We start from the raw sequence: 26418 nt of genomic DNA, 5'->3' as shown, positions 1-26418 counted from the left end.
TGTCTTTGGAACATCAGCCTCCTTCATGCCTGATCTGGTGGTACAGATTTTAGATCTAGCTTAGAGAACATCACTGCACCACTGTAGCTGCGTCTTAATAGCTGCATCAATCACAGGAATTGGGATTTGTCTAGTACAGTGCCTTTATCAGAGCCTGAAATCCACACAAAATTCTTCAACTCCCATCCTTCCTCTTGACTAGGATGAACTGGACTTGAAAAAGGCTGTTGCTGGGTCTGATAAGTCTCTGCTCCAGCATTTCCTGGTTCAATCTTGTCAATCTCATCTTTCTGAATCTGGGGATAGCGAAGGCGGACGTGATCGGAGTCTCACTTCTTCAGAGTAATTTGGCATGCTCCAACTCCTCTGAGGAAGGTAACCCCTGGGGTGGTTGAAAGACTTCGCGAACTGGTTATGATGCGCTGTACCGCAGAGGAACATTGCCTTTCCTTCTCCAACTGACTCCTTCAGTCGGCTGTATACTCTCTAAGAAGCCTCCTTCCTCACGAATGGTTCCTAATGAGGGATTTGAGAGAAACCCCTGTCTTGGTCAGCCCGGAATCACCCTGAATCGTCCTCTTTCTGCCCTACCACCATCTCCATCCTTAGGGTTCCCCAATTGATTTTGGTTCTCTCCAGTGTCTGCAGCCATTTCATCCCAAGGATGACATCCGTACTCCCCAATTCCAAGGGAAAGGAGCTCTCTACCTGGATCCCTTGAATCTTCAATACTACTCCTCGGCAGACACCGCGACCCATCTCCACCTTTCCGGTGCCCATCATTACCCCGTAACCTCCGGTATCCACTAGCTCCATCCCCATCGCATCGACAATCTGGGTGGAAATGAAATTGTGTGTCGCTCCACTGTCTATCAACACCACAACCTCGCGACCAGAGATCTCTCCTTTCACCTTCATAGTGTGACTCGAAGTGAGCCCCACTACTGAGTTCAGAGAGACTTCTGTTACATCCAGATGCAACTTCTCATCCTCCTCCACCTCGGGGTCATTTCCACCTCTCTTCGTCTTCCTCATCTTCACAAACGAGGAGAACCTGAAGAGATCGGTCATTGCACCTGTGCCCAGGCATGTACTTTTCATCGCATCTGTAGCACAACCCCTTTGCTCTCTTGTCCTGCATTTCTTTTTCGGTCAGCCTTTTGAACTGTCCCCCATTTCCTCCTCCAGTCTTTTCCTTGGGTGCTTCCTTCTGACCGCCTGGCGCTACCCCTTTGGAGGGTAATACCGCAGTAGTCATCTTGTATGATCCCCCTGAGTAGTTGCCTCGAGCTCCTCTTTCTGATCTCTTCTGATCTTCCACCAATTGTGCAAGTTCCATAGCCTTGCCTAAATTCCTTGGCTCGAACACTCTGACAGCTGTTCGTATCTCTAGTTTGAGCCCCTTCATGAAATTTCCCTCTAGGGCTGATTCTGAGATGTGATCCAAACGGCTAGCCAAATACTCGAATATGTCCCGATAGTCAGCCACAGTCCCCTCCCGAGTCAGAGCAAAGAATTGCTCATAGAAGTCTCCTCCACCATCGGCTCGGAAACGCTCTAATAAACAATCCTTGAACTCTCTCCAATTCCTGATAGGCTCTCTCCTGTCTCGCCACTGATACCAGGCCAACGCCTTTCCCTCCAGACACAATCCTGCTGCCGTCAGCTTCTCATCGTCTGTCAATCTGTTGACAACAAAGTAACGCTCCACCTTGTATATCCAGCCGTGGCCATCTTCCCCCTCAAAGATGGGCATCTTCAACTTCCTCACCTTCGGATCCCTTCCGTTACCCCGGTACTCTCCATAACCTCCCATTCCTCGGAGATGAGGTGCTCCCCAAGTGTCCCGGTCCTCCCTCCGACATTGGTATCCGAATCCGTCATCATATTCTCCTCTTCCCCTTTCAAAATCAGCACCTCGACGCTGATATTCTTCTCTTCTTTCGCCAAAATTTGTACTTCCCTCATATTCCCCCCTCCTGCCTTCAAAATCAGCACCTCGACGCTGAAAATCAGCACCTCAACGTTGAAAATCAGCACCTCGACGATCATTTCCCATGCTCATCTCCTCTCTAGAAAGTGGCTCTAGAGGTGGCATGTCGTCCTCTCCCTCAAGGATCTCTACTGCCGGATTCCTCCTCCCCCGAAGCGGGTTCGGATTTCCTCCCACGCCAAGGTCACCGACAGTCTCTCTTGCTTTCGACGCCGTCGGATTCGTCTTCATCTCCAGTAATTTCTTCATCATCTCTTCCATCGCCGCGAACCTCCCTTCCAACCTGTCATTGTTGGTGGAGATTTCCAAGAACTTTCCCTCCAGTTCTGTCTTTAGTTGTTCGAACTCGCCTTCCAATACTTTCACCTTCTTTCCGGCCATCTTATCTTCCGCGAGAAACCGGAAATCTCCCTTTGAATCCCTCCAAAAATCCGTTGAAATTCCTGATTTTCAGCCGCCACAAGTCCCACGACGATGCTCTGATACCAATTTGATAGGAATTTCTTAGTTCACAAGTAATTCTAATCCAAACCAATAAATTTACACCAGCAAACTACTGTCCACAGTAGAGAAAACAGCAGGAAAACAGGGAAATCTGAGAGAAAACGCATGAAACGACTTGTATTTCACTAGCAATGAAAGCAAAACAAAGAAAGATACAACGTTCTTCAATTCGAGAGAAAGAACAACTCTCCACAAGTCTCTAGCAAACCCTAGAGCCCAAGAACACCAAGAGATCTCAAACTTCTCCTTCAAATTCAAGATGATCCTAATTTCCCCCCCAATCTCCTAATTAAACAAAAATAATCATAAATGACAATAATGGATTTCCTAAAACAGCCCCCTCATTCAAATTTCTCCCTCCCAAATCAAAATTAATCCCACGTGGTGTCCACAGGAAGCTCCGCCTCTTGCTGTCGTTTTCGCCCAGCCCGTCTTGCGTAGCAGTGGACCGGTCTCTGTTGGACCGGTCCAACCGGCCCATCCTGGGCCGGTCTAACAGAATTTTGGGAGAGAAGGATTTAGGGATTTTGAGTAAATCCTCATTTTTCCTTTTGTAAGTGACTCTTCTAGCATACAAATTTAATTCAACTTTGTTATGAGAGCATGCTTTTATAGAAGTTATATTTTGTGGATGTTGTAGGAACTCGAAGTTGGGGTTGCTCCAAGGATCGAAAATTTGGAAGTATTAAAGCGGGTAATTTATATGCATAAATTTTCATTATTTTATTTTCATTGCAAATCTGGAAGTAATAGTACATGTAACTAATTAATTCTTATAGAGAATTTTAAATGCGTTGATTGAAAACGATTGAAGCTTTAAGAATAAGAAAGTGTCAATTTGTGAAAGAAAACAAATGGAAAGAAATTAGAAGATGAAAAGCATAGATAAAATATGGATAAACCATAGATATATATGTATATATATGATACATGTATACAATTATAAGAATATAAAATGATAACATAATGAATGAATCAAAGGAAAAGGGAAAATGTTATGCATACAGAGTATACAGGAGTTCACCTTCGTATGGTATTGGCTGGGGAAGCAATGTATCGGTGCACGTTAAAAGGGAAAAGGTAATGGAAAGAAAAAAGGAAATGAAAATGATTGTACCTTTGAGTACATTTAGACGGTGTTCCTGTAGAAATTAAAAAGGAAAAGGAAAAGGAATATAGATTAAAGGAATTTTATAAATAAATATGATGGATTATTTTTATAATGAGATTTGTATAATAAGATATGTTTAAATGAAACAAATAGAAGGAAATGAATAAAGTAAAGCAACAGTACAACAATGTAAAGGTAAATTTTATTGTATTTTAGTAAATTTTATGTATATTAATTGATGATGAGAATTACCCACTGAGTTTACTTAGTAAACTCAACCCACGAGTTTAATGTTTCAGGTAAGTCTCCTAAGAAAAAGAAATGACTGAAAGAGAAAAATTTGTCTACAGAAAGCGGCGTGCAAATGACAACAGGTAATTTATGATTTGTGTGTTAGTGACTCTTCAGTTAATAGAAAAGTTTATCTTGATGAGTTATTATTATATTGATGGAAATCTAATATCGTTCGACTTTTTCGTACCCGTCTCATTAGATCGAGCATCCGGGCCGGGTTGTGATAAAAGTGGTATCAGGGCAAGGTTAAAATATGAATCATACTGAAAGAGCCATTATGATGATTATTAATAATTTTAATGTTAAATAATTATGTTATGGCCAACAGGAACCAAAATGAGTATAAAGAAGAGGAAGAAGTAGAAAGAACAACACCTAATGTTCCTGTTAACCCTGATGCATTGGCTCAAATGATGACAGCTGTGACTCATCTGATTCAAGATTCAAGAAATCAATCATCGGGGAGTAGTAGTGGTGGTGGATTGGTTATGGATAAGTATATGAAATTGTTTCAGGATATGAGACCACCATTATTCAAGGGAGTAGAGAGACCAATAGAGGCTGAAAATTGATTGCTGAGGATTGAAAATATATTAGAAGGAATGCACTGTTCAGAAGAGAGGAAAGTTTCCTTGGTAACCTTTACACTAGAAGGAGAAGCTGAAAGGTGATGGAGAGGGCTGTATCAAGATAAGTTTGAAGGAATACCTGACATGCAAATTAAGTGGAATGATTTTACTCAGGTGTTCAGGGATTGGTTCGTACCTCCTTCTGTGAGGAGGCAGATGCAGGACAAGTTTATGAGATTGATACAAGGGCAGTATGAAGTTGAATTTACTACATTAGTCAGATATGCTCCTCAATTAGTACATACTATGGAAGATAAATGCCATCAATTTTTAGCTAGATTGAAGGATGCAATTAGACAGCCTCTTGTTTCATTAGGGATTGAAAATTATTCAGTATTATTTGAAAGGGATAGAAAGATAGAAGTGGATCTGCAGAATACTCAAAGGAGACTGATTTTCAGAAAAGGAAAAGTGGTGAAATTATGGAAGCCCCCCAGGATTCGCATAGCAAGTCTATTTCACAATGTGGAAAATTTAATTGGAAAAGACAAAGTCCAGCAGCAGTGACAGTTTAAGTGTGAATAGTTGCAGCAAGTGTGGAAGACAGCATAAATGTGAATGTTTATTTGGTACAATACTTGCTTCTGGTGTCATTAACCGGGTAATATAGCTAAGAACTGTCCTACTTTAGGGCAAAGACCAGCAGGAGAGTCAAAGGTAAATATCGAATCTTAGAGGAATGTTGGAAGACCAAGAATAATAGAATCAACTGCTTCTACTCCAGGATCAAGTCAAAACCGACATAATACGCTGCCTATAGTATATGCGCTGACTCAAAAATCAGAATGATGCCAAGGATTCACCTGAAGTGATTACAAGTGATAATAATGAAAAATGAATAAATTTGTATTATGAAAACATTATTAAAGGAATAATGTATGTTTATGTTTCTTTATGTATGCAATTTTTATAGGTATGATAATGGTGCAAGGAAAGCCTGTACGGATTCTTTTTGATACAGGAGGAGCTTCACATTCTTTTATTTCAGAAGAATTTGTTAAAACAGTTGGACTGAATGTTTATGAGACAAGTGTTATTTTGGAAGTTCTAATAGTTGCAGCAAGTGTGGAAGACAGCATAAATGTGAATGTTTATCTGGTACAATACTTGCTTTTGGTGTCATTAACCGGGTTATATAGCTAAGAACTATCCTACTTTAGGTCAAAGACCAGCAGGAGAGTCAAAGGTAAATATCGAATCTCAGAGGAATGTTGGAAGACCAAGAACAATAGAATCAACTGCTTTTACTCCAGGATCAAGTCAAAACCAAAAGAATACGCTGCCTATATTATATGCGCTGACTCAGAAATCAGAATGATGCTAAGGATTCACCTGAAGTGATTATAATGAATAATGAAAAATGAATAAATTGTATTATGAAAACATTATTAAAGGAATAATGTGTGTTTATGTTTTTTTATGTATGTAATTTTTATAGGTATGATAATGGTGCATGAAAGCATGTACGGATTCTTTTTGATACGGGAGCTTCACTTTCCTTTATTTCAGAAGAATTTGTTAAAACAGTTGGACTGAATGTTTATGAGACAAGTGTTATTTTGGAAGTTCTAATGCCAAATGGATCAATTATGAATGTAAAAGGTGTATGTGAAGTGACTTTCAAAATAAATGAAAGAGAGTTTGAAGACACAATGAATGTTTTACCATTGCAAGAATTTGATATGATATTGGGAGTGGATTGGTTATCAAGGCACTTTGTGATTATTTACTGGAACAAGAAAATTATAAAGTTTAATTTTCCTGGAGAAAGAGAGTTGAAATTCTATGGAGAGAAGAGTTTCTTCAATGATAATCATCTATATGAAAGCATACAAATTTGTATTCAAGGGATGTCAGTGTTTTCTTGCTCAAGTAAATGATACAAATAAGGAAGTTAAAGAGTTGAAAGATATATCTGTAATCAAATAGTATCCAGAGGTGTTTTTGGATGATCTGCTAGGATTACCACCAAAAAGAGATATAGACTTTACTATTGAATTGATGCCGGGTTTAGAACCAGTGGCAAGGGCACCTTACAGGATGGAAGTCAAAGTGTTACAGGAGCTGAAAAGTCAGTTACAAGAATTGCTAGATAAGGGGTTTATCAGGCCAAGTTCCTCACCATGGGGAGCTCTAGTATTGTTTATAAAGAAGAAAGATGGGAGCTTCAAAATGTGCATAGATTATAGAGAACTGAATAAGCTTACTGTTAAGAATAAATATTCATTGCCCATGATTGATGATCTTTTTGATCAACTGGAAGGAGCTTCAGTTTTCTCTAAAATTAATTTGAGATCTGGATACCATCAGCTACGAATTAAGGAAGAAGATATAGCAAAGACAGCTTTTAGAACCAGATATGACCACTCCAAGTTTGTGGTAATGCCATTTGGAGTGACAAGTGCATCTGCTGTATTTATGAATTTGATGAACAGAATTCTTAAGCCATTTATGGACATATTTGTGATTGTGTTTATCGATGACATTTTGATTTATTCAAGAAATTAAGAGAGCCATTCAAGTCATTTACGAGCAGTGTTGCAGACATTAAAGGAGAATAAGTTGTATGCAAAATTTTCAAAGTGTGAATTTTGGCTGAGCATTGTAACATTTCTTGGACATATGATTAATGGTGAAGGTATTTCAATTGATCAGAATAAAATTCAAGCCATATCAGATTAGTCAAGAACAACAACAGTTTCTGAGGTGAGAAGTTTTCTGGGTCTTGCGGGTTATTACAGGAGGTTCGTAGAGGGATTCTCTCAAATTGCAACGCCATTATCCAGATTAACTCAAAAGGCAATAAAGTTTGAATGGAGTGACCAGTGTGAAGGAGTTTTTCAAAAATTAAAGAATTGCTTAATGACTGCCCCGATTTTGACAATTTCAACAGACTCAGAAGGATTCCAAATTTTATGTGATGCTTCCTTAAGGGGAATTGGATGTGTATTGATGCAGCATGGTCGAGTGGTGGCCTATTCTTCAAACAGTTGAAAATTCATGAAAGGAACTACCTCACTCATGATTTAGAACTGACAGCTGTAGTTTTTGCACTCAAAATATGGAGACATTACCTATATGGGGTCAGATGCGAAGTGTTTATATATCGTAAGAGTCTCAAATACATTTTCAATCAAAAAGAGCTTAATTTGAGACAGAGAAGGTGGTTAGAGCTTATTAAGGATTATGACTTAGACATACAGCATCATCCTAGAATGGCAAATATGGTTGCAGATGCACTTAGTAGAAAAGCTCTTGAATATGCAAATTGGCTAATCACCTAACAGGAACAGATAATCATAAAAATGAAAAAGTTAGAGATTTCAGTGGTCAATCAGAAAGAGACTAAAGATATGTTCTTAAATTAACTAGTGATCCAATCTACTTTGAAAGATATAGTGCTCAATGCTTTGCCTCAAGATGAAAAATTTCAGACCATCATAAAGAAAGTGCAAGCATGATAATTAGAAAATTTTGTTATGGATGTAGAAGGATTATTAAAGTATAAAGGCAAGATCTGTATTCCAAATATTGGAAGCTTAAGAGAAGAGATATTGCAGGAAGCTCATCTCTCAACATATGAAATTCATCCGGGAAGTACAAAGATGTATCAAGAACTTAGAGGGTTGTTTTGGTGGCCAGGATTAAAGAGGAGTGTTGCAGAATTTATAGCAAAATGTATTCCCTGTTAGATGATTAAAGCAGAACATCAAAAGACAAGTGGTCAACTACAACCTTTACTTATACCTGAGTGGAAATGGGAAGACATTGCAATGGATTTTGTGATTGGATTACCCAGGTCAAGACAGAGTCAAGATGTAATATGGGTGGTTATTGACATATTAACTAAGTTAGCTCATTTCGTACCAATCCGACAGACAGATTCAGTGGAAAAGCTTGCAAAACCATATGTTGAAGAAATTGTAAGATTGCATGGAATTCCAAAATCTATAGTTTCAGGCAGAGATGCCAGTTTCACTTCTAAATTGTTGATGTAGACAAGGGATTTAGGGAACCCTATATTTCTTGAACACAAAAGACACACAAGAAGAAAACTGACACAATGAGTAGAACTTAAAACAAACTTTGTTAAATAAACTCAAACGACCCAAAACTTGACAAACACAACAAAAGATGCTTGGAGATTTTAAAGAAATAAAGAAACTTAAAAAGACGCTATCCTCAGACAACCGTCAGAGCGGGTTCCTCACATGCATCGAATTTGTAGGTTAAATAAGTAAAGTACATAGAACTAGCAAACCGATGGTCCACCACTGCAAGATTGGCCAATTTCTTCAACAGATGCTTCAAATCAACTCTGATACGACACCCTAAAGTTGCTTTACTTTGAGAAGAAGGATACAGATGGAGTGGCACTTGCGGAGAGACGAAAGAGGTTAGAAGCCTGAGAAGAAAGGGTGGAAAGAGCCCGCAGGATTTCCGGAGGGGATGAGAAACGAAGGTTGGAAAGAGCCCGCAGGATTTCCGAATAAACCCGCAGGTTAATAGCAAATATGTTCACAAATATCAACTCAACTCCCTTTCTTCATAACATCTTCTCATTTTTATAGGCAAAGAAAAGGAATGCCAAAAGCCACCTTAATGAATTCACACTTCATCCCAAGCATTATGTTCCATAGGATTTCCAAAAGCCATTTTGAAAACAGCCCAAGCCATTTCGGAAAAACAACCCAGCATAAATTCTTTTTCGGAAATCATAGGAAACTCACGGCACCAAAGAGCCAAATTCTCGGAAAGCAAACAGCCCGCCCGAATCCAAAGCAGCAAAGCATCGGGAAAAACGGCACAGATCGGGAAAACAAGGCTGGCTGAATTCCCAAAGGAATAGCATTAAAAATAATAACTTCCCAATGAATTCAAAGCATAGAATTCAGCCCCCAATTGATACAAGCCACGGTTTTCCAAGAGACAAGAAGAAAGGGAAAGGGACAAGGCCACTCCAAAAGTAAGCTTCATAATGATGTACCTTTTTTGGATAATAATGAGCTACTAAACTTCAGCTCAAGCAACTTAGGGAACAAGCTCAATACCGAATGCTCCAAAACAGCCAACCCGTGAACCACCATCAGCCAGGGACCAATCGAGCCAGCAAACCAAAGGTCTACCAAGCCATATGCACTACCTACCATGATCATTGGATGCTTTCCCATCATTGGATAGCTAAAAAAGAAAAGAAAATAAAATAGAAAACAAAATATACTATTGTTCAAACAAAATAAAAAGTACATAAATCCTTGATAGCATCAATTGTGGAAGAAAATTCAGGAAGCTTTGGGCACACGACTGACTTTCAGTACAACATTTCATCCTCAGACAGATGGGCAATCAGAAAAAATAATTCAGACTTTGGAGGATTTAATGCGATTATGTGTTTTAGATTTTGGAGAAAATTGGGAGACTCATATAACATTGATTGAATTTGCTTACAACAATAGTTTTCAAGCTAGCATTGGAATGACACTATATATATGAGGCTCTTTATGGAAGAATATACAGAACACCCTTGTTTTGGGTAGAAATTGGTGAAAGAAATGTAATTGGAACTGAACTGGTAGATGAGGCTACTAGTAAAATAGATTGATTAGAGATAGACTAAAGGCAGTTCAAGATAGAAAACGAAAGTATTATGATTCAAAGCATCAACCAGTGAAATTTGAACTAGGAGAATTTATTTTCTTAAAAGTCAGCCCAATGAAAGGTATGAAAAGATTTTGAAAAACGGGAAAATTGAGCCCAAGATTCATAGGTCCATATGAAATCATTAAAAGGATTGGAAATATGGCATATAAATTGGATCTGCCAGGACACATGCAAGGAATTCATAATGTGTTTCACATATCAGTGCTTCGAAAGTATGTTTTAGATGATTTAAAGAGAATCCAGTCTAAATCAATTAACTTGCAACCTGATTTGAAATATGTTGAGGAACCTGAACGAATACTGATTATGATGTAAAACAATTGAGGAATAGAACAATTCCTTTTGTGAAGATTTTATGGAAGCATGGAATAAAAAAAGATGCCACCTTTGAGAAGGAAGCTGAGATAAGAAGTCAATATCATCATCTTTTTAACTAAGGTATGTTTCCTTATACTTGATTTTAATTTCAAGGATGAAATTTTATAAGAAGAGAAGTTTGTAATGGCCGGTTTAGCTGGGCCGGTTCAACTAAACCTGCCAGCTTCTCTAAAAACCTGATTCAGGGGAACGAAGCAGGCGGACAAACCGTGACAGAGGCGAGTCGATCGCCAGCACGGGCGAGCTTAGGAGGGTCGTTTTGCGATTCTGAACGAAGGATCACGTTCGTAGAAATAAATTAACGACTCCTCTCATAAGACATAGTTAGTTCGCTCTTTCCGGTAAGAGAAATCATGAGAAGGAAAATTTCTGTTAAAGGAGCAGACGGTCGGCTACGTGCGGGAGAGCGAGGTAAATTCGTTATTTTTCCAATTTTAGCTATCGATCACGTTAAAGGATGAAAATAATCAATTCCTTTTCATTCCCATAGTTAAAGGAGATACAAATTTGGGAGAAGTTTCATTGAGCGATAGGAACGACGAGGGAAAGAGGTAAAAGGTTTGTTTTGCAAGGTTTTGTATAAATTGATTCCTAATTATTTCTCTAATCATTAGAAACATTAAATTGAAGATAAAAGAAGTAATCGAAGGCAAGGGGAAGGAATTTTGGGAGAGAAGGATTTAGGCATTTTGAGAAAATCCTCATTTTTCTTTTGAAAGTGACTCTCCTAGTATACAAATTTAATTCAACTTTGTTATGAAAGCACGCTTTTATAGAAGTTATATTTTGTGGATGTTGTAGGAACTCGAAGTTGGGTTGCTCCAAGGATCGAGAATTTGGAAGGATTAAAGTGGGTAATTTATATGTGTAAATTTTCATTGCAAATCTGGAAGTAATAGTACATGTAACTAATTAATTCTTATGGAGAATTTTAAATGTGTTGATTGAAAATGATTGAAGCTTTAAGAATAAGAAAGTGTCAAGTTATGAAAGAAAACAAATGGAAAGAAATTGGAAATGAAAAGCATAGATAAAATATGGATAAACCATAGATATATATGTATATATATGATACATGTATATAATTATAAGAATATAAAATGATAACAAAATGAATGAATCAAAGGAAAAGGGAAAATGTTATGCATGCAAAATATACAGGAGTTTACCCCCTTATAGTACTGGCTGGGGAAGCAATATACACACGCACGTTTAAAGGGAAAAGGTAATGGAAAAGAAGAAAGGAAATGGAAATGGTTGTACCTTTGGGTACATTTAGATGGTGCTCCTGTACGAATTAAAAAAGGAAAACGAATAGGAATATAGATTAAAGGAATTTTATAAATGAATATGCTGGATTATTTTTATGATGAGATTTGTTTAATAAGATATGTTTAAATGAAACAAATAGAAGGAAATGAATAAAGTAAAGCAAAAGTACACTAATGTAAAGGTAAATTTTATTGTATTTTAGTAAATTTTATGCATATTAATTGATGATGAGAATTACCCACTGAGTTTACTTAGTATACTCACGAGTTTAATGTTTAAGGTAAATCTCCTAAGAAAAAGTAATGGCTGAAAGAAAAGAATTTGTCTACAGAAGGCGACGTGCAAATGATAGCAAGTAATTTATGATTTGTGTGTTAGTGACAATTAAAGTGGAGTTAATGGGAGATGGGAAAAGGTGGCAATTAAAGTGGAGTTAATGGGATAGGGTAAAAAGTGACAATTAAAGTGGAGTTAATGGGGAAGGGAAAAAGGTGGAAATTAAAGTGGAGCTAATAGGGAGAGGAACAGGAATAGGTAGCAGCCCTTGGGGAAATCAATAGAGAAGAGGAAAAGGTGGAGGGAATACCAAAAGGCAATGGAGTCGCGGTTGGTTGGCAATGCGAGGAGAGGAAGGGTGGGCTTGTAGGTGAGTGGGAATGGAAGAGAGGGAGGTTGCTCGGCTGTATGGGCAACAGGGTATTTCGGCTAGCTGTTGGGAAGAGGGTTAGAGGGCTTGACAGCCAATGGAGGAAGGTGGGGTGAGAAGGGAGAAAAGATAGATCCAAGAACCTTGTCGTGGCATCGGTTGTTGGGTGTTACGTTGCCCTACTCTTCACTCTTCTCTCAAGAAGACTCAAACACACACAATTCAAGAAAACTGAAGTTTAATTCATAATAATAATAATCATCATTATATAATGGCTTAAGGGTTCAATATATAGACTTCTAAACATGAAGACTCAAAATACAAAAATGCCTCTTGGGCTACAACATAAATAATCTAACATAAGGGTAAAATGGGAAAAATTTCAACATAACATGAAATAAGAAAATGAAATACATGAAAAAAATTATAAATAAAGGCTTCTATTCATAGCCGTTGATCTAGAACTCCTATTATAGACGTGCCAAGATTTCCTGCTGATGGCCTTATCATTTTCCATAGGTGAGAGAAAGCTCGACCTCGTCGAGTAATATCACGGGTGCTCTCGTACATCTCTAGAATGTCGGGATCCAAACTCTAAAGCTCATTACAGTCAATCCATGTGTTCTCCGTCTCCGATTTTTCTTTCCATTGAACTAAATGCCTTTGGCGCCCACCATCCTTAGTGGACATAACTTCATCATTAAGTATTGTTTAAACTTCTCTGCATTAGGTAAGGAAGAAATATTTGGGAGTTGAGGTAGGCTATGGTTCTCACCAGGTGGGATCACACAAGGCTCAATACGTAATGAGTTTGTGTGGTTAAACTCTGGTTCTTCAAAGGCTACTAGATCTTCAATGTTAAAAGTGTAAGATATCGTTTCCTGTCTGGACTGAAGGATATTATAAGGCAACCTCTCATACCTTTTGGGATTGAAGACTAATCCATTTTGGTGGAAATACCAAGAAGGATTAAGATGGACTTATAGGGGATTCAGAAGAGGATGGACTTCCAGAAAAGAAAGATTGAGGGCAGGCCAAAGTCCACTTAGCCTGCTTAGTCTTCTCAGTATGGAGTGTCTACTTGAAAGAAACCTAGACCCAGTAATTCTAACAGTAGTGCTTCAGATGCTACAGTATGCATTAAGTATGGAAGGATGTATAAGGGAGAGTGCCTCTCCAGCACTGACACTTGCTATTGGTGCCATCAGCCTAGACATATGACAAAGTCTTGCCCTCTTCTGGGACAGAAATCTACTACAGAGGCCAGGACAAGCAATAATACTTAGAGGATAGCTGACAGACCAAGAACAGTGGAGTCTACAACATTTGTTCCATCTCATGGTCAGACTCGTTAGAATGTTCAACCTCGAGTTTATGAATTGTCCCAATAAGAAACTAAGGGGTCTACTGATGTTGTTGCAGGTATGTGATTTAATTAATTTTCAATGAAAAAATCTATATGATATGGATGAAAATGAATGTTATGACTTTTATATGATTAGGGACAATCTTAATGTGCAACAAATATGTTAGAATATTGTTTGATACTAGAGCGTCATACTCCTTTATTTCAGAGGAGTTTGTTAGATATGCAAGTTTGCTTCCTACAATCATGTTGAAATTATTGTCAATTCTAATGCGAAATGGAAATAAAATGGAAGCCAATAGGAGATGTCATGTGGATTTGATGATAGGTGATTAGAACTTAGAAGCAAATTTGACTGTTTTGCCATTGTCTGAATTTGATACAATCTTAGGCTTGGATTGGTTATCTTACCATTTTGTGACTATAGATTGTGACAAGAAGATTAGGTTTTAAATGCCAGGAGTGAAGGAATTTAAATTTCAGGGACATAAAGGAATAACTGCTATTATGATTTCATCCTTAAAGGCTTATCTTATGTTGAAGAAAGAATATAAATGCTTCTTAACCTATATTAAGGAGGAGAAGAAGGTAGAAAGAGAGCTGAAAGATATTCCAGTTGTTCAGGAATATCCAGAAGTATTTGCAGATAATTTGCCTAGTTTACCTCTAAGGAAATAAATTTCTCAATTGAATGGGTGACAGGAGCTGAACTTATTGCTAAAGCCCCATACAAAATGACAATAAAAGAAATGCAGGAGTTAAATAAATAATTGCAAGAGTTGCTGGATAAGGGATTCATCAGGCCTAATAATGTCTCCTTGGGGTGCTCCTATATTGTTCGTGAAGAATAAGGATGGAAGCTTAAGGCTCTTTATAGAATATAGAGAATTGAACAAGCTGACAATGAAAAATAAATATCTCCTTCCAAGGATATATGATATGTTTGATCAGTTGGAAGGTCCTTCAGTGTTTTCAAAGATTGATTTGAGATCAGGATATTATCAGCTCAAGATTAGAGAAGAATATATAACAAAGACAGCCTTCAATATCGGATATAGGCATTATGAATTTGTGGTGATGCCTTTTTTATAAATGCTCCTACTGTGTTTATGGATCTTATGAATAGAATCTTTATGTCATTTTTAGATCTATTTGTGATTGTGTTCATAGATGATATTCTGGTTTATTCTTCAGATGAAGAAATGCATGCAAACCATTTAAGGGCTGTGTTACAGGTATTAAGAGAAAATGAATTATATGCTAAGTTCTCAAAGTGAGAATTTTGACTAAAGAGTGTGAACTTTCTACGGCATGTGATCAATAATGAAATGATTTATGTGGATCAGCATAAGGTGCAAGCTATAATAGATTGGCTTCGACGAGCTACAATGATAGATGTCAGGAGCTTCTTGGGTATAACTGGCTATTACAAAAGATTTGTTGAGGAGTTTTCACAGATTGCGATGCCACTATCCAGATTGACTCAGAAAATAATGGAGTTTGAATCGACAACTCAATGTGAAGATGCTTTTTAGAGGTTAAAACAATGTTTGATTACTTCTCCAGTGCTGTCTATTCCTTCAGGGTCAGATGGATTTCAGCTCTATAGTGATGCCGCGCATAAAGGGTTGGATTGTGTATTGATGCAGAATAGAAGAGTCTTTGCGTATGCTTCTAGGCAATTGAAAAATCATGAAAAGAATTATCCAACTCATGATATGGAATTAACTACATTGATTTTTTCCTTAATGATCTAGAAACATTACTTGTATGGGGTAAGGTGTGAAGTTTTTACTGATCAGCAAAGTTTAAAATATATTTTCACACCAAAAGAATTGAATTTAAGGCATAGGAGATGGCTAGAACTCATTAAGGATTATGAGTTGGACATTCAATATCATCTAGGTAAAGAAAATGTGGTTGCAAATGTCTTGAGCAGGAAGAATTTTGGTAGTGCAAACTGAGTGATTACACAACAGCAGAAATTGATAAAAGATTTGGAGAAGTTAAAAATTTTAGTGGTTCAGCCCAATGATGCAGAAATTGTGTTGTTAAATCAAATAATTTTTCAATAAATGCTGAAGGACTGAATACGAGAAGTTTTGCTACAGGATTTAGATTTTAAGAAGATACTAGATATGATTAATGTGAAACACATTGACGAATTTGAGCTTGATGGTGAAGGATTGCTATGATATAGAGGCATATTATATATTCCAGATATTGGAGACTTGAAAAAAAAATCTTTCAGGAAGCTCATTATTCAAATTATACCATTCATCCAGGCAGTAACAAAATGTATCAAGACTTAAAAAAAGTGTTTTGGTGGCCAAGAATGAAGAAGAGTGAGGTAGAAGTAGTGGCTTAATGTACTTCTTGTCAAATGGTCAAGGTAGAACATAAAAAACTAAGAGGATTATTGCAGCCCTTATCTATACTCGAATGGAAATGGGAAGACATTGCTATTGATTTTTTGGTTTGTTTACCTAGGTCTAGAAGAGGATGTAATGCTTTATGGGTAATAATTAATAGGTTTACTAAGTCTGCGCATTTCTTACCTATCAAACAATTTGATGCAGTTGAGAAATTTGTAAGCCTGTATGTTAGTGAAATTGTTAGATTACATTTAGTACCAAAGTCTATAGGATCAGATCGGGATGGAACATTCACCTCCAAATTGTGGAGGAAGGTTCAGGAAGCAATGAGTATCAGACTTACATTTAGTACAACTTTTCACCCTCAAACTGATGGGCAATCAGAAAGAACAATTCAGACTCTAAAAGATTTGCTCAGGTTATATGTACTTGACTTTGGTGGTAAGAGGGAGACACATATACCACTAATTGAGTTTGCCTATAAGAATAGTTTTCAATCAAGTATATGTATGACTCCCTATGAAGCTTTGTATAGGAGAAAGTGTAGAACTTATTTATGCTGGGCTGTGATAGGAGAAAGGAAAATTATTGGGGCTAATTTAGTAGATGATGATACATAAAAGATAAGGCTGATCCGTGACAGATTGAAAGCTGTGTAGGATAGACAAAAGAAATACTATGATGCCAAGCATAAATTAGTAGAATTTGTATTTCTCAAGGTTAGTCCAATGAAGGGTGTGAAGAGATTTGACAAAGCAAGAAAATTGAGTCCAATGTATGTAGGTCATTTTGAAATTTCAGAAAGGATTGAAAATGTGACCTACATGTTGATTCTGTCAAGTCACATGAGTGGAGTAGACAATGTATTCCACATCTCTTCTTTGAGGAAGTACATTTCAGATGGAGCTCCAAAGATCAGTACTGAATCAGTGAATATACAACCGGACTTGACTTTTGTAGAAGAACCTGAAAGGATCTTAGATTATAGTGTGAAACAGCTACGAAGCCGGCAGATCCCTTATGCTAAAATTCTGTGGAAGCTTGGATCTGAAAAGGATGCAACTTGGGAGAAGAAGTCATAAATGGGGAAAAGTTATCCTTATTTGTTTGACTAAGGTATGAATTTAATTTATGATATTGCATTTAAATTTCATGGAAGAAATTTTTATTAGGAGGGGAGAATTGTAAAACTCAAAATCGTCGATTGTAAGCGTTGCACACATCTCGATACGTCACGATGAAATTTAAGTGAAATTTCAAAGTTGTCGGATTTTGACGAAATTAATTTTATAAAATTTTATGCAAAATTTTAAGCAAATTAGTATAAAGAACCTATAGTGAATTTCGCTTAATTTGAAAGTTAAAAATAATGAAAGTTTTAATAATACTAAAATGCCCTTAATAATTATTAAAACGAAAATATGACATGTGAGTGAAAAACGGACATTTAGCACTTCCAAAACCACTCTCTCTTAAGGGGACCGAAATCTATTCGGTCCCCATTCGTTTTGTTCGGTCGAAACTCAACGAGCGGACGGAGAGAGGGCGACGGGAGGCTTCGGCGATGTCCTTGGCGTCTGTTTCCGGCAGCCGGATTTGAGGGAAAGTGAAGAGGAAGGCAAGGGAAGATTAAGGTATGCATTAGGTTTAGGGTTTCTCCTTTTTCTCTGATGATTTTTTTAAAGAGAAAATTTTAGGGTTTTTCAAAAACTTAGGTTTTCTTTAGGAAATTAAAAGGGGATTTGTTAGGGATTGATTAAGAATCTTTCCCAAACCCAAGAATGAAAATTTTTTATCACAATTTTGTTGAATTTGGAAAGTTAGGGTTTTTCCTAATTTGTGAATTTTAAGAAAATCTCTTTACGATTTTTGTTTCATATGATATTAGGAATGTTTTAAAGGTGGAAATTTAGGTCTTTAGCAAATTTTTTTTTTTCATAATTTTTAAATTAAATTAAAGCGATAATATTATGCCCTAATTATTAAATTAAAAAGGGGGAAGTTTTGGAATGCTTTTGGAAGGGAATTAATGAATTTTATGTTTCCTAATAATTGGATTTTTAATAAATTCGAAAATAGAATTTAATTAAAGTGATTATTGAAAATATTCTATGGTTAATGCTTAGTATGATTGTATTTATATTTATCCTTAGTTGTCGATTAAGGGGGCGCCTTGAGCATAAGCGGTGTCGTTTAAGTTTATTGTACTTGTGAAGTAGGTACTTGTATTTAAAGTAAATTTCATATTTTAAAAATTTTCTTTTATACAAATTTCACATGTTATAATTATCTGCAATTTTTTTATATTAAAGAAATATTAAATTTTGTACTTATGTTTATCATTACATTAAGTGTTAAACCTTTAAGGTTAAATGTGATGACATATTCTTTAACTGAAATTTAGGTAGACATTAGAACATTTAAGCATGAAACAGTTTAGGCAACATATATGAATTTCTAAATGACTTAAGCCCTATGTTATAATTTATATATTATGATTGTATGTGCATAATGATCCGGAGTACCAAATGGTAAATGGGCTCTTCGGAGCCAATGATAAAAAGACTCTTTGGAGTTAATGGTAAAAGGGCTCTTCGGAGCAATGTTTAAAATTGCGTATTCGGGTATTAAGGCGTTCTTCATTTGTGAGGCGAGGTGTAAGCCTCAAGGCGTTTTGAGGCGTAAGCCTCAAAATCAAAAGATTGCGTAAACATAAAATGATAAATTTGTTATATACTAATGAGTGAATAATATAAAACATAAAAAAGTATAAGATATGAAGTGAAATCAAAATATCTCAATAATAAGACAACATGAAATATAGTTCAACTCAAAATTCTATCTTTCCGAAATCCCAGTATTCTTTTCATTAACATATAATTCCGATTTCCAATAAGAACTCATAAGTCATCAGCACTGTCATCACTAAGGGGTTCTTCATTTGAATCATCATTATGGTGAACTGCTCTCTCCCCTTCCTCCTCTCCTATAGAGTCCAATGTTGGACATTTACTTCAATATTTATGTAAGTTTTAATATATATAGCGTGAGGCATAAGCCTCATGCCAGTGAGGCGAGGCGGGACTCAAGGCGGGCCTCAACCAAGTTGAGGCGCAAGCCTCATAAAAAAACTCGAGGCGTAAGCATCGAGGCGTTTTTTTATTAGAATTGCGCAAAGGCGGGCCTCAAGGCGAGCCTCATATTGCTCAATTTTAAACCATGCTTCGAAGTAAATGGTAAAGGAATGATCAAATTTGACTGTGTACTTGATCAGTACAAAATACTGGTACTTCCGGAACGGGTGTATTATATTATAATTAAGCATTTTATGCATATAAAAATAAGGTTATGATGAATGAAAAATTTATGAAAAATGAAAAAGTTAAAGAAAACTGTGTATGGAAAAAGGTTATACAGTATATGCATTTCAAATGTCACATATAATTTTTATTTTCTCAAATTCTTTAGAATGAAAATTTCATGCATAAAGTCTTATTTTCATTGTTTCATTAATTTATGATAAATATCTATTATCTACTGAGCGTTAGCTCACCCTGCTTTTGAGAATATTCTTTAGGAGAAACTATTAGAGAGTGATGGCTGAAAGACAATTTACCTACTGTCATAGAGGATCCCAGGATGTCGGGTTTTTTTGTTCATGTTATGTAATGTGATCGTTGTTGTATCGTGGACTACTGTGATGTTTTCAGTTTATGTTTTATGAGATTTCATGTTTTGATGTATTAAAGATATTTCATTTTGAAAGTTTAGTGGCTCTTTCTTTCACTATTCTATATTTGGATGATTATTGTGTTTATTTCATTTATGAGATGAAAGTTAAGTGTTCTTCGTATGATTGTCTGTTCCCGCCCCGTTATTTCAAGCTAACTAGGCCGGTTCGTGACATATTTCACATTTCTCATGCTAAATTTTTTTCATATTTACATTCAAAAAAGAGATGAAATATACATTGTAGGGTCTTGAAAAGGGAAGCTCTAGCCTATAATGATATTACCAAATGGCTTATATATTGGGGGTGAAAATGAATGAACATGACAAGTAATTTTTGTCTTCAAGAAGACATAGCCCATCATTTTCTTTAACTTGTTCAGTCATCTTTCCTGTTGTGAGATATTGAAATATGTAATGATTAGCAAAACGTATTACCTTGCAGTTGTGATCTTTAGTGATTTTATTAATTGATAGATGATTACCATATGTTGAGAAACTTGCTTTACATTACTTAAGGTAAGTATGGAGGACACTGAAAATTTCTTTGACTCGCAATAATTGTTATAGATTTATCGACCACTTTTATTATTTTATTGTTGGGGCAATGTTTGAAGGTTTGAGTGGAATTATTTAAGGCACATAAAACACAATTGTTAAAATTCATATTATTTTGAGCAAAAAGCATGATTTTTCTAGAGGATTGAGAAAGTTTCCGAGTCTGTTCATTTTTTTTAATTGAACCCTTTAGATTCTACAAGGAAGGTCTTCCTTTTTTGATTACCTTTATTTCCCTCATAGCCTAGGGTTTGTTTGTGGAGTTTTCCCATATTTTTTTTTCTTTTCTTTCTGAAATGGTTAAACCATAGATTACCTTTGAAAGAAAATTTTTGATCTTCTTTAAGGAAAGAGTATGTAGCAACAAGTCTTATACATTAGGATTCCATGGTTGCCATGGCAGATGTTTCAGAGTTCTGAGCATCGAGTATTACTGTTCTTTTTTTAGATAGTATAAGAGAAAAAAATTCATTTAATTTATGTATGAATTTATTTGAAATCATTATTGATTTCAACAAGAAACTTAAACACCCTTTATCTTTCCACAAATTGCTTGAGAAGTATCGCATCCTCGTAGCATGTCATCCCAAGACCTTAGTAATAATCTATTTCATGCTAATAAACCTTCATCATATTAAAATACTCAATTATAGGAATGTCATCTTATTTGGTTGTTGAAATCATAGTTTTGATCTTAAAGGCGAGGGTATCTTCTTGCATTTTTTAGTACTTTTGTTTAATAGCATCCCAAACTTCTTTTGTGGTAGAAAGCAACATATATGATCCATTGATTTCAAGTATCATGGTATTTGACAACCATATCATGATTTTGAAATCTGTTTTATTCATAAGGGTAAATTTTGAGTCATATTACGACGATTGATTTTTTTTTTTCCTGTAAAAAGGGTCTTCACAATTTGATACTATTTGAAATAATTTCTCTCATTCAAAACGATACGAGGCTTTTAACCTATCTGGTTTTTGTTTAGTCTGATTATCATTATTCATGATGGCCAACTCTATAGAAGGGAAGTCAAAGAAACCAGTCTTAATGAAGAGAATGAGAAGAATCTCAATTAGGAGGGAAAAGAAAAAAAAAATAACAAAGGTTGGAAGATGAAAGCCCTAATTTTGCTTTGATACTATGTAGTAAAGTAGAAAAATTTACTTTGAATTCATTTCTTGATTCTATACAAAGTGTGGAAGTATTCATAAATTTCTCCAAAAGCTTACTATGAAAATAAATTAAAATTATTAAAAAAAAAATCTCCAAGTGGTGTCAGCGGCTAAAATAATTGGAGAAGATAGACGGACTACAATCTAAGGCCATATGGGAATTGTTCCAATAATTGAAACCCTTGATCTATGTGAATGATCCCTATCAATATTGGTTAACTTGTGAAACCCATGGTTCTTCCACAATCTTTAAATGAGATATAGTATTAATTAATAGGGAAGTTGCTGATAATCCAAAGGCGTATAACAAAAATAAAATGTAAATACGAATTATAAAACTAGTGAGGATATAGTGAGTATGATTATATGAGATGGTGGGAGTAGTACCTACTGAAGGAAATTGAATATGATAGTAGGTTTGCTGTGTGCAACGAAGGGCCAAATAGTATATTTTGATGGACTCAAAGTAAAACAGGTGAACAAAAGGTGACAGCTAAAATTTGTTTAAAAAAATTTCCACATCTGAGTTAACACTAGAACTCAACGGGAACTAATTCATAAGAAAAAGCTCATCATGCCTACCTCTTTGGGATAAGGATAATTATGATGATCGTGGATGGCTATTATTATTTTTATTGATCTAATTATTTATATAGGTCCTGTTGATGATGTTAAAATTAGTAAGTAATTGTTTGAGTAAACTGTTCAGTTTATTATTAACAATTATTAGCACTTATATTTTTATAATGATTTATGTTCATCTTGAACTGTTTAGGGACATTAAATTATTCAAAACGCCACAATCAAGTTTGTTAAGTTTCTCCTGGTAATGTATTTGAGTGTTAAGGTTAAAGATTTAAAATGCATTGCATACTTTTATCTTTAGCATAAGGTTAATTGTAAAGTCTTGAATTCACCAAGTTCGGATAGAGTGAAAGGCAAATCAGGCAAGTCGTAATTATAAGTAGAAGATTAAAAACATATAGAATTAAAACCATGTTGGTAAATGTTGAAAGGCTAATTTAAGGACTTTCTGGCGTATAATTAGATTAGTGCCAGTAGTATTTTCTTTGCTTCTGTAGCCGATGTCATAGACTTGTTAATATAGACATAGACCATATTTGATATTTCTTGATCATAACTTTATGTTTAGGTGCATCTGCTGCGTGATTTGTTTATCATAGAATATGTTTGAGAAAAAAATTAGTACAGATTGAACCATTGTTTATTTGGTTGCTTATTTCTTAGAATAAATTCAATACCATTAGACTAGGAGAAAAACAATACTAAAACAACAATATCAACAACATCAAGCCTTTATTCCAGTATATGTGGTCAGCTGCATGAATCCTTTATCTCTATTTCATCCTTTTAAGAGTCAAATTCTCATTTAAATCTAATAAAATAGAAGGCCATGTTTAATGCTTTCTAACCTAGTCTTTTTATGTCTACCTTTACCTTTTTTAACATTGGGTAAGCCTAAAACATCTACTCTACTAACCGAGTTATCGAAAGGCTGGCATTTTATGTAACCAAACTATCTAAGGCAACTCTCTCTAATGTTATCTGCCGTTGGAGCTACTCTTAACATTTTCATGTATATACTTGTTTCATAATTTATCTTTAAAGAGTAAAGCCACTCATCCACCCTAAACCCTCATCTCTGCAACACTTAAATTTTATGCTTCTTTTTTAAAGGCCAACATTCACGCCATAAAATATTGTAGCTTTCTCCACCATCTTATAGAATTCTCCTTAAGTTTGAGGGATACTTTTTTATCACACAAAAGGTCCGAAGTATTCATCCACTTCAACCATCCAACTTGAATTCAATATCCCCATCTTTTTCCCCATCACTTTGATCAATAGACCTAAGATATCTAAAATGGGAGAAAAACAATAATGAAAGATAAAGAAAAAGAATAGCTGTCTGTTGTGATATGTATTTTAATAAAAATTATCTATATAATTACTCTTTTATCTTTAGTTTTGTGTCCTAATTAGCCTGTAGAAATAAATATGGACCTCTTAAAGATGGAATTCACTTCGACTTATTCATCAAGGTTTCCATGCATATATCTTTTTTTATGTAAATCGGGTTTTGAAACAGGATCGGTATAAGAATCTGATCTGGGTTAATGAATTTAAAACTATTGTGCATTTCCATGCACAATTTAACATGCTATTCCGTGATGCATGTAATTTTTTTTCCTTGTTGCGATTTGGATTAGCCATGTCATGGAGTAATTTCTTTTTTAGGCATGTGTTGGTGCTGTATTCACTTATCATGTAATATTTCTATCTGCAACCATTTGCAAAAAAAGTTCACTCATTGTATGAGGCTTCTACTAATGATGTGTCTAGGTATATCCTTTGCATTGTGGAGAGGATGCTTTCATCATACGTACCCATGACCACTAGGTTACTCGCAACAGAGCAAAATATTTTCCTGTGTCCGCTCTTGAGATTTAATTAATGATTCTATGGATTGTTTGATATTTGACCGATGAATGTGCCTATAGAAAGGGATAAATCAATATAGAATAATTGACATATTTTGGGAGATTAAATAATGGCAGATTCATAGACATGCATGGCCGTCCTGATACTAGTGATTTTTGACTTTGCCAAGAGCTTTTTTTGACCTGTGGGACTTAAGTAGTGTGTATTTTTTTTTCTTTCATAATTTTTTTTTTAACTCAGTTTTTTTATTTACAAAATTAGTATCCAAATCTCTAAAATGAACCACAGAATCCTATGGTTTTTTGTATCATACACACAAATAATTAAAAATTAAGCAAAACTAATTCACTCTGGGTGGTAATTTTTTAATATTTTTAATCATTCGGGTGATGGTACTGTAAATTCAACAATTTTGGGATGGTATTGTAAATTAAAAAATTTTGGGTTTTAGTTTTGTAAATAAGGAAAGTTTGGCCAATATCTCAACTATTTTCTCTCTTCTCTCCCCCCCTTTTCAAAGAATTGTGGAATATTTATATATTAGGTATTAATGTCATAATGAAGTACTCTGTAAACTGTACACTTATTCATACTGAATAACCCCAATAAACTTATTTTTTAGTGTTTCCCCCCTAACTTTGATTTGTATGGTTATTTATTTTTTTCTGGCCTTTGTGCATCTTATTGAGATTTTTTGCCATGGCTACAACCTTTGCCTATTTTTACTTGTTAGTTTTGATTGCCTGCATTCTAGTATTTTTGCCACTTTTTGAATTGAGTCTCTTAACAGTCCAGGATTGAACAATTGTAACGTCAGTCAAGATGAAACAACAAAAACTTTCCATGAGCTTTTTCAGTTCCCTGTTCCTGGGAGTGACCCCAATTTGACTGCTCATCTTAATGCTGCTGCATCAAGCGTAACATCAGCTGACACTCTGAATTCAGGTAGAAGACTGGAATATGTTATGCATAATGCACATTTGAGTGGCAAGAAAAAGCATCTGTCAATGGATGCTTCAGACTTGCAGAATGATTTAGCTTTGACAAATCTACCAAATTCTTCAAAGAATTTTCTTGTATCTTCTGGACATAAAGGCTTCATTGATGAAGGGTATTGTATGGAGATGGACTCCATGATCAAACCCAAACCAGGGTTGGCCGCCAGATCTATGGACATTACCCCAGAAAAACATATCCACAAACGGAAGGAGAAACATAAAACTGCATCATCCCTAAAAGTTGGAGGTTTTTGTTTTCTTCTCCAAGCTTAAGCTTAATCTTCTTTTGTTTTTGGTCTTGTTCTTTACTTTCTTCTCTTCTTTTGTCATTTACAATTTGCTAGCATTTATAGAAATTGTGTTAATGTTAGGGCGTCCCTTGGAAGCAACGTGCTGTATGGCCTGAATACAATGACAAGTGTGCAAGGGCCGCTGCACCGGCGCCCGAGTGCAGTGTTAAATAGGCAAGGGTTCCCACATCAAGGACGGATGTGGGCAAAGAAGCTAGTCCATGAGACTAAAATTAGGATTGGAACTTGGAATATAGGTTCCCTTACAGGAAAATTAATGGAATTAATAGATATTATGATTTATAGGAAGTTAAATATTTTGTGCATTCAGGAAACTAAATGGGTTGGAGAGAAGGCTAAGGAAAATGATAGTTTAGGATTTAAACTTTTGTATTCGGGTAGGAGTTGTACTAGAAATGATGTAGGTGTGATTATAGATAAGAGTTTAAATGATAATGTTATAAAAATTAATAGGATTGGAGATAGAATTATAGCTTTAAAGATTGCTGTTGATAAGATTGTTAATATTATAAGTGCTTATGCTGCTCAAGTAGGTTTGGATATGAGTTCTAAATTAAATTTTTGAAATGACTTAGAAGAATTAATACAAAAGATACCTCTTGAAGAAAGAGTTTTTATTGGAGGAGATTTAAATGGACATGTTGGTAGAGAGGTAGATGATTTTAAAAACATTCATGGTGACCATGGATTTGGAATGATGAATGAAGGTGTCAAGACCATATTGGATTTTTGTTTAGCTTATGATTTTTCAATTGCTAATACCTTATTTAAGAAAAGGAATGAGCATCTCATCACTTATAAAATTAGATATAGTACAACCCAGATTGACTATTTTCTTATTAGAAAATTAAATAGTTTAGATTGCAAAGATTATAAAGTTATTCCGAGTGAAAATTTATGTACCCAACATTGATTATTAGTTTTGGACTTTAAGATAAAGGGACATAAAATAAA

At 35.5% G+C, this 26418-nt stretch overlaps 2 protein-coding genes across 2 annotated transcripts in view; one reads left to right on the top strand and one right to left on the bottom strand.

The window, feature by feature from the left end:
- The window catches only part of LOC110094289, a 37149-nt gene that overhangs the window by 7589 nt on the left and 3142 nt on the right, over positions 1–26418 (top strand). Inside the window, exon 6 of the mRNA XM_020819483.2 lies at positions 24946–25400. Within this exon, the coding sequence (XP_020675142.1) occupies positions 24946–25400 (455 nt within the window). The remainder of the gene's footprint in view (positions 1–24945; positions 25401–26418) is intronic.
- On the bottom strand, positions 725–8697 carry LOC114580325. Its single transcript, XM_028697506.1, has 2 exons — positions 2041–8697; positions 725–1998 (listed from the first exon to the last, which is right to left on the bottom strand). The coding sequence occupies exons 1-2, from the start codon at positions 2372–2374 to the stop codon at positions 1007–1009; spliced, it is 1326 nt and encodes a 441-aa protein (XP_028553339.1). The 5' UTR covers positions 2375–8697; the 3' UTR covers positions 725–1006.

The sequence above is a fragment of the Dendrobium catenatum genome, unplaced genomic scaffold, assembly GCF_001605985.2.
Source record: "Dendrobium catenatum unplaced genomic scaffold, ASM160598v2 fragScaff_scaffold_948, whole genome shotgun sequence".
In the NCBI taxonomy this organism is placed as follows: domain Eukaryota; kingdom Viridiplantae; phylum Streptophyta; class Magnoliopsida; order Asparagales; family Orchidaceae; genus Dendrobium; species Dendrobium catenatum.
This window is presented reverse-complemented; position numbering and strand designations above follow the sequence as displayed.

What these genes read in the sequence shown, in the direction of transcription:
- LOC114580325 (XM_028697506.1), bottom strand. Translation starts at nt 2,374, where the DNA reads ATGGCCGGAAAGAAGGTGAAAGTATTGGAAGGCGAGTTCGAACAACTA. An exon ending in CATGGGAAATGATCGTCGAG is followed by an intron (nt 1,999 to 2,040) that starts GTGCTGATTTTC and finishes TTCAGCGTCGAG; the next exon opens with GTGCTGATTTTGAAGGCAGG.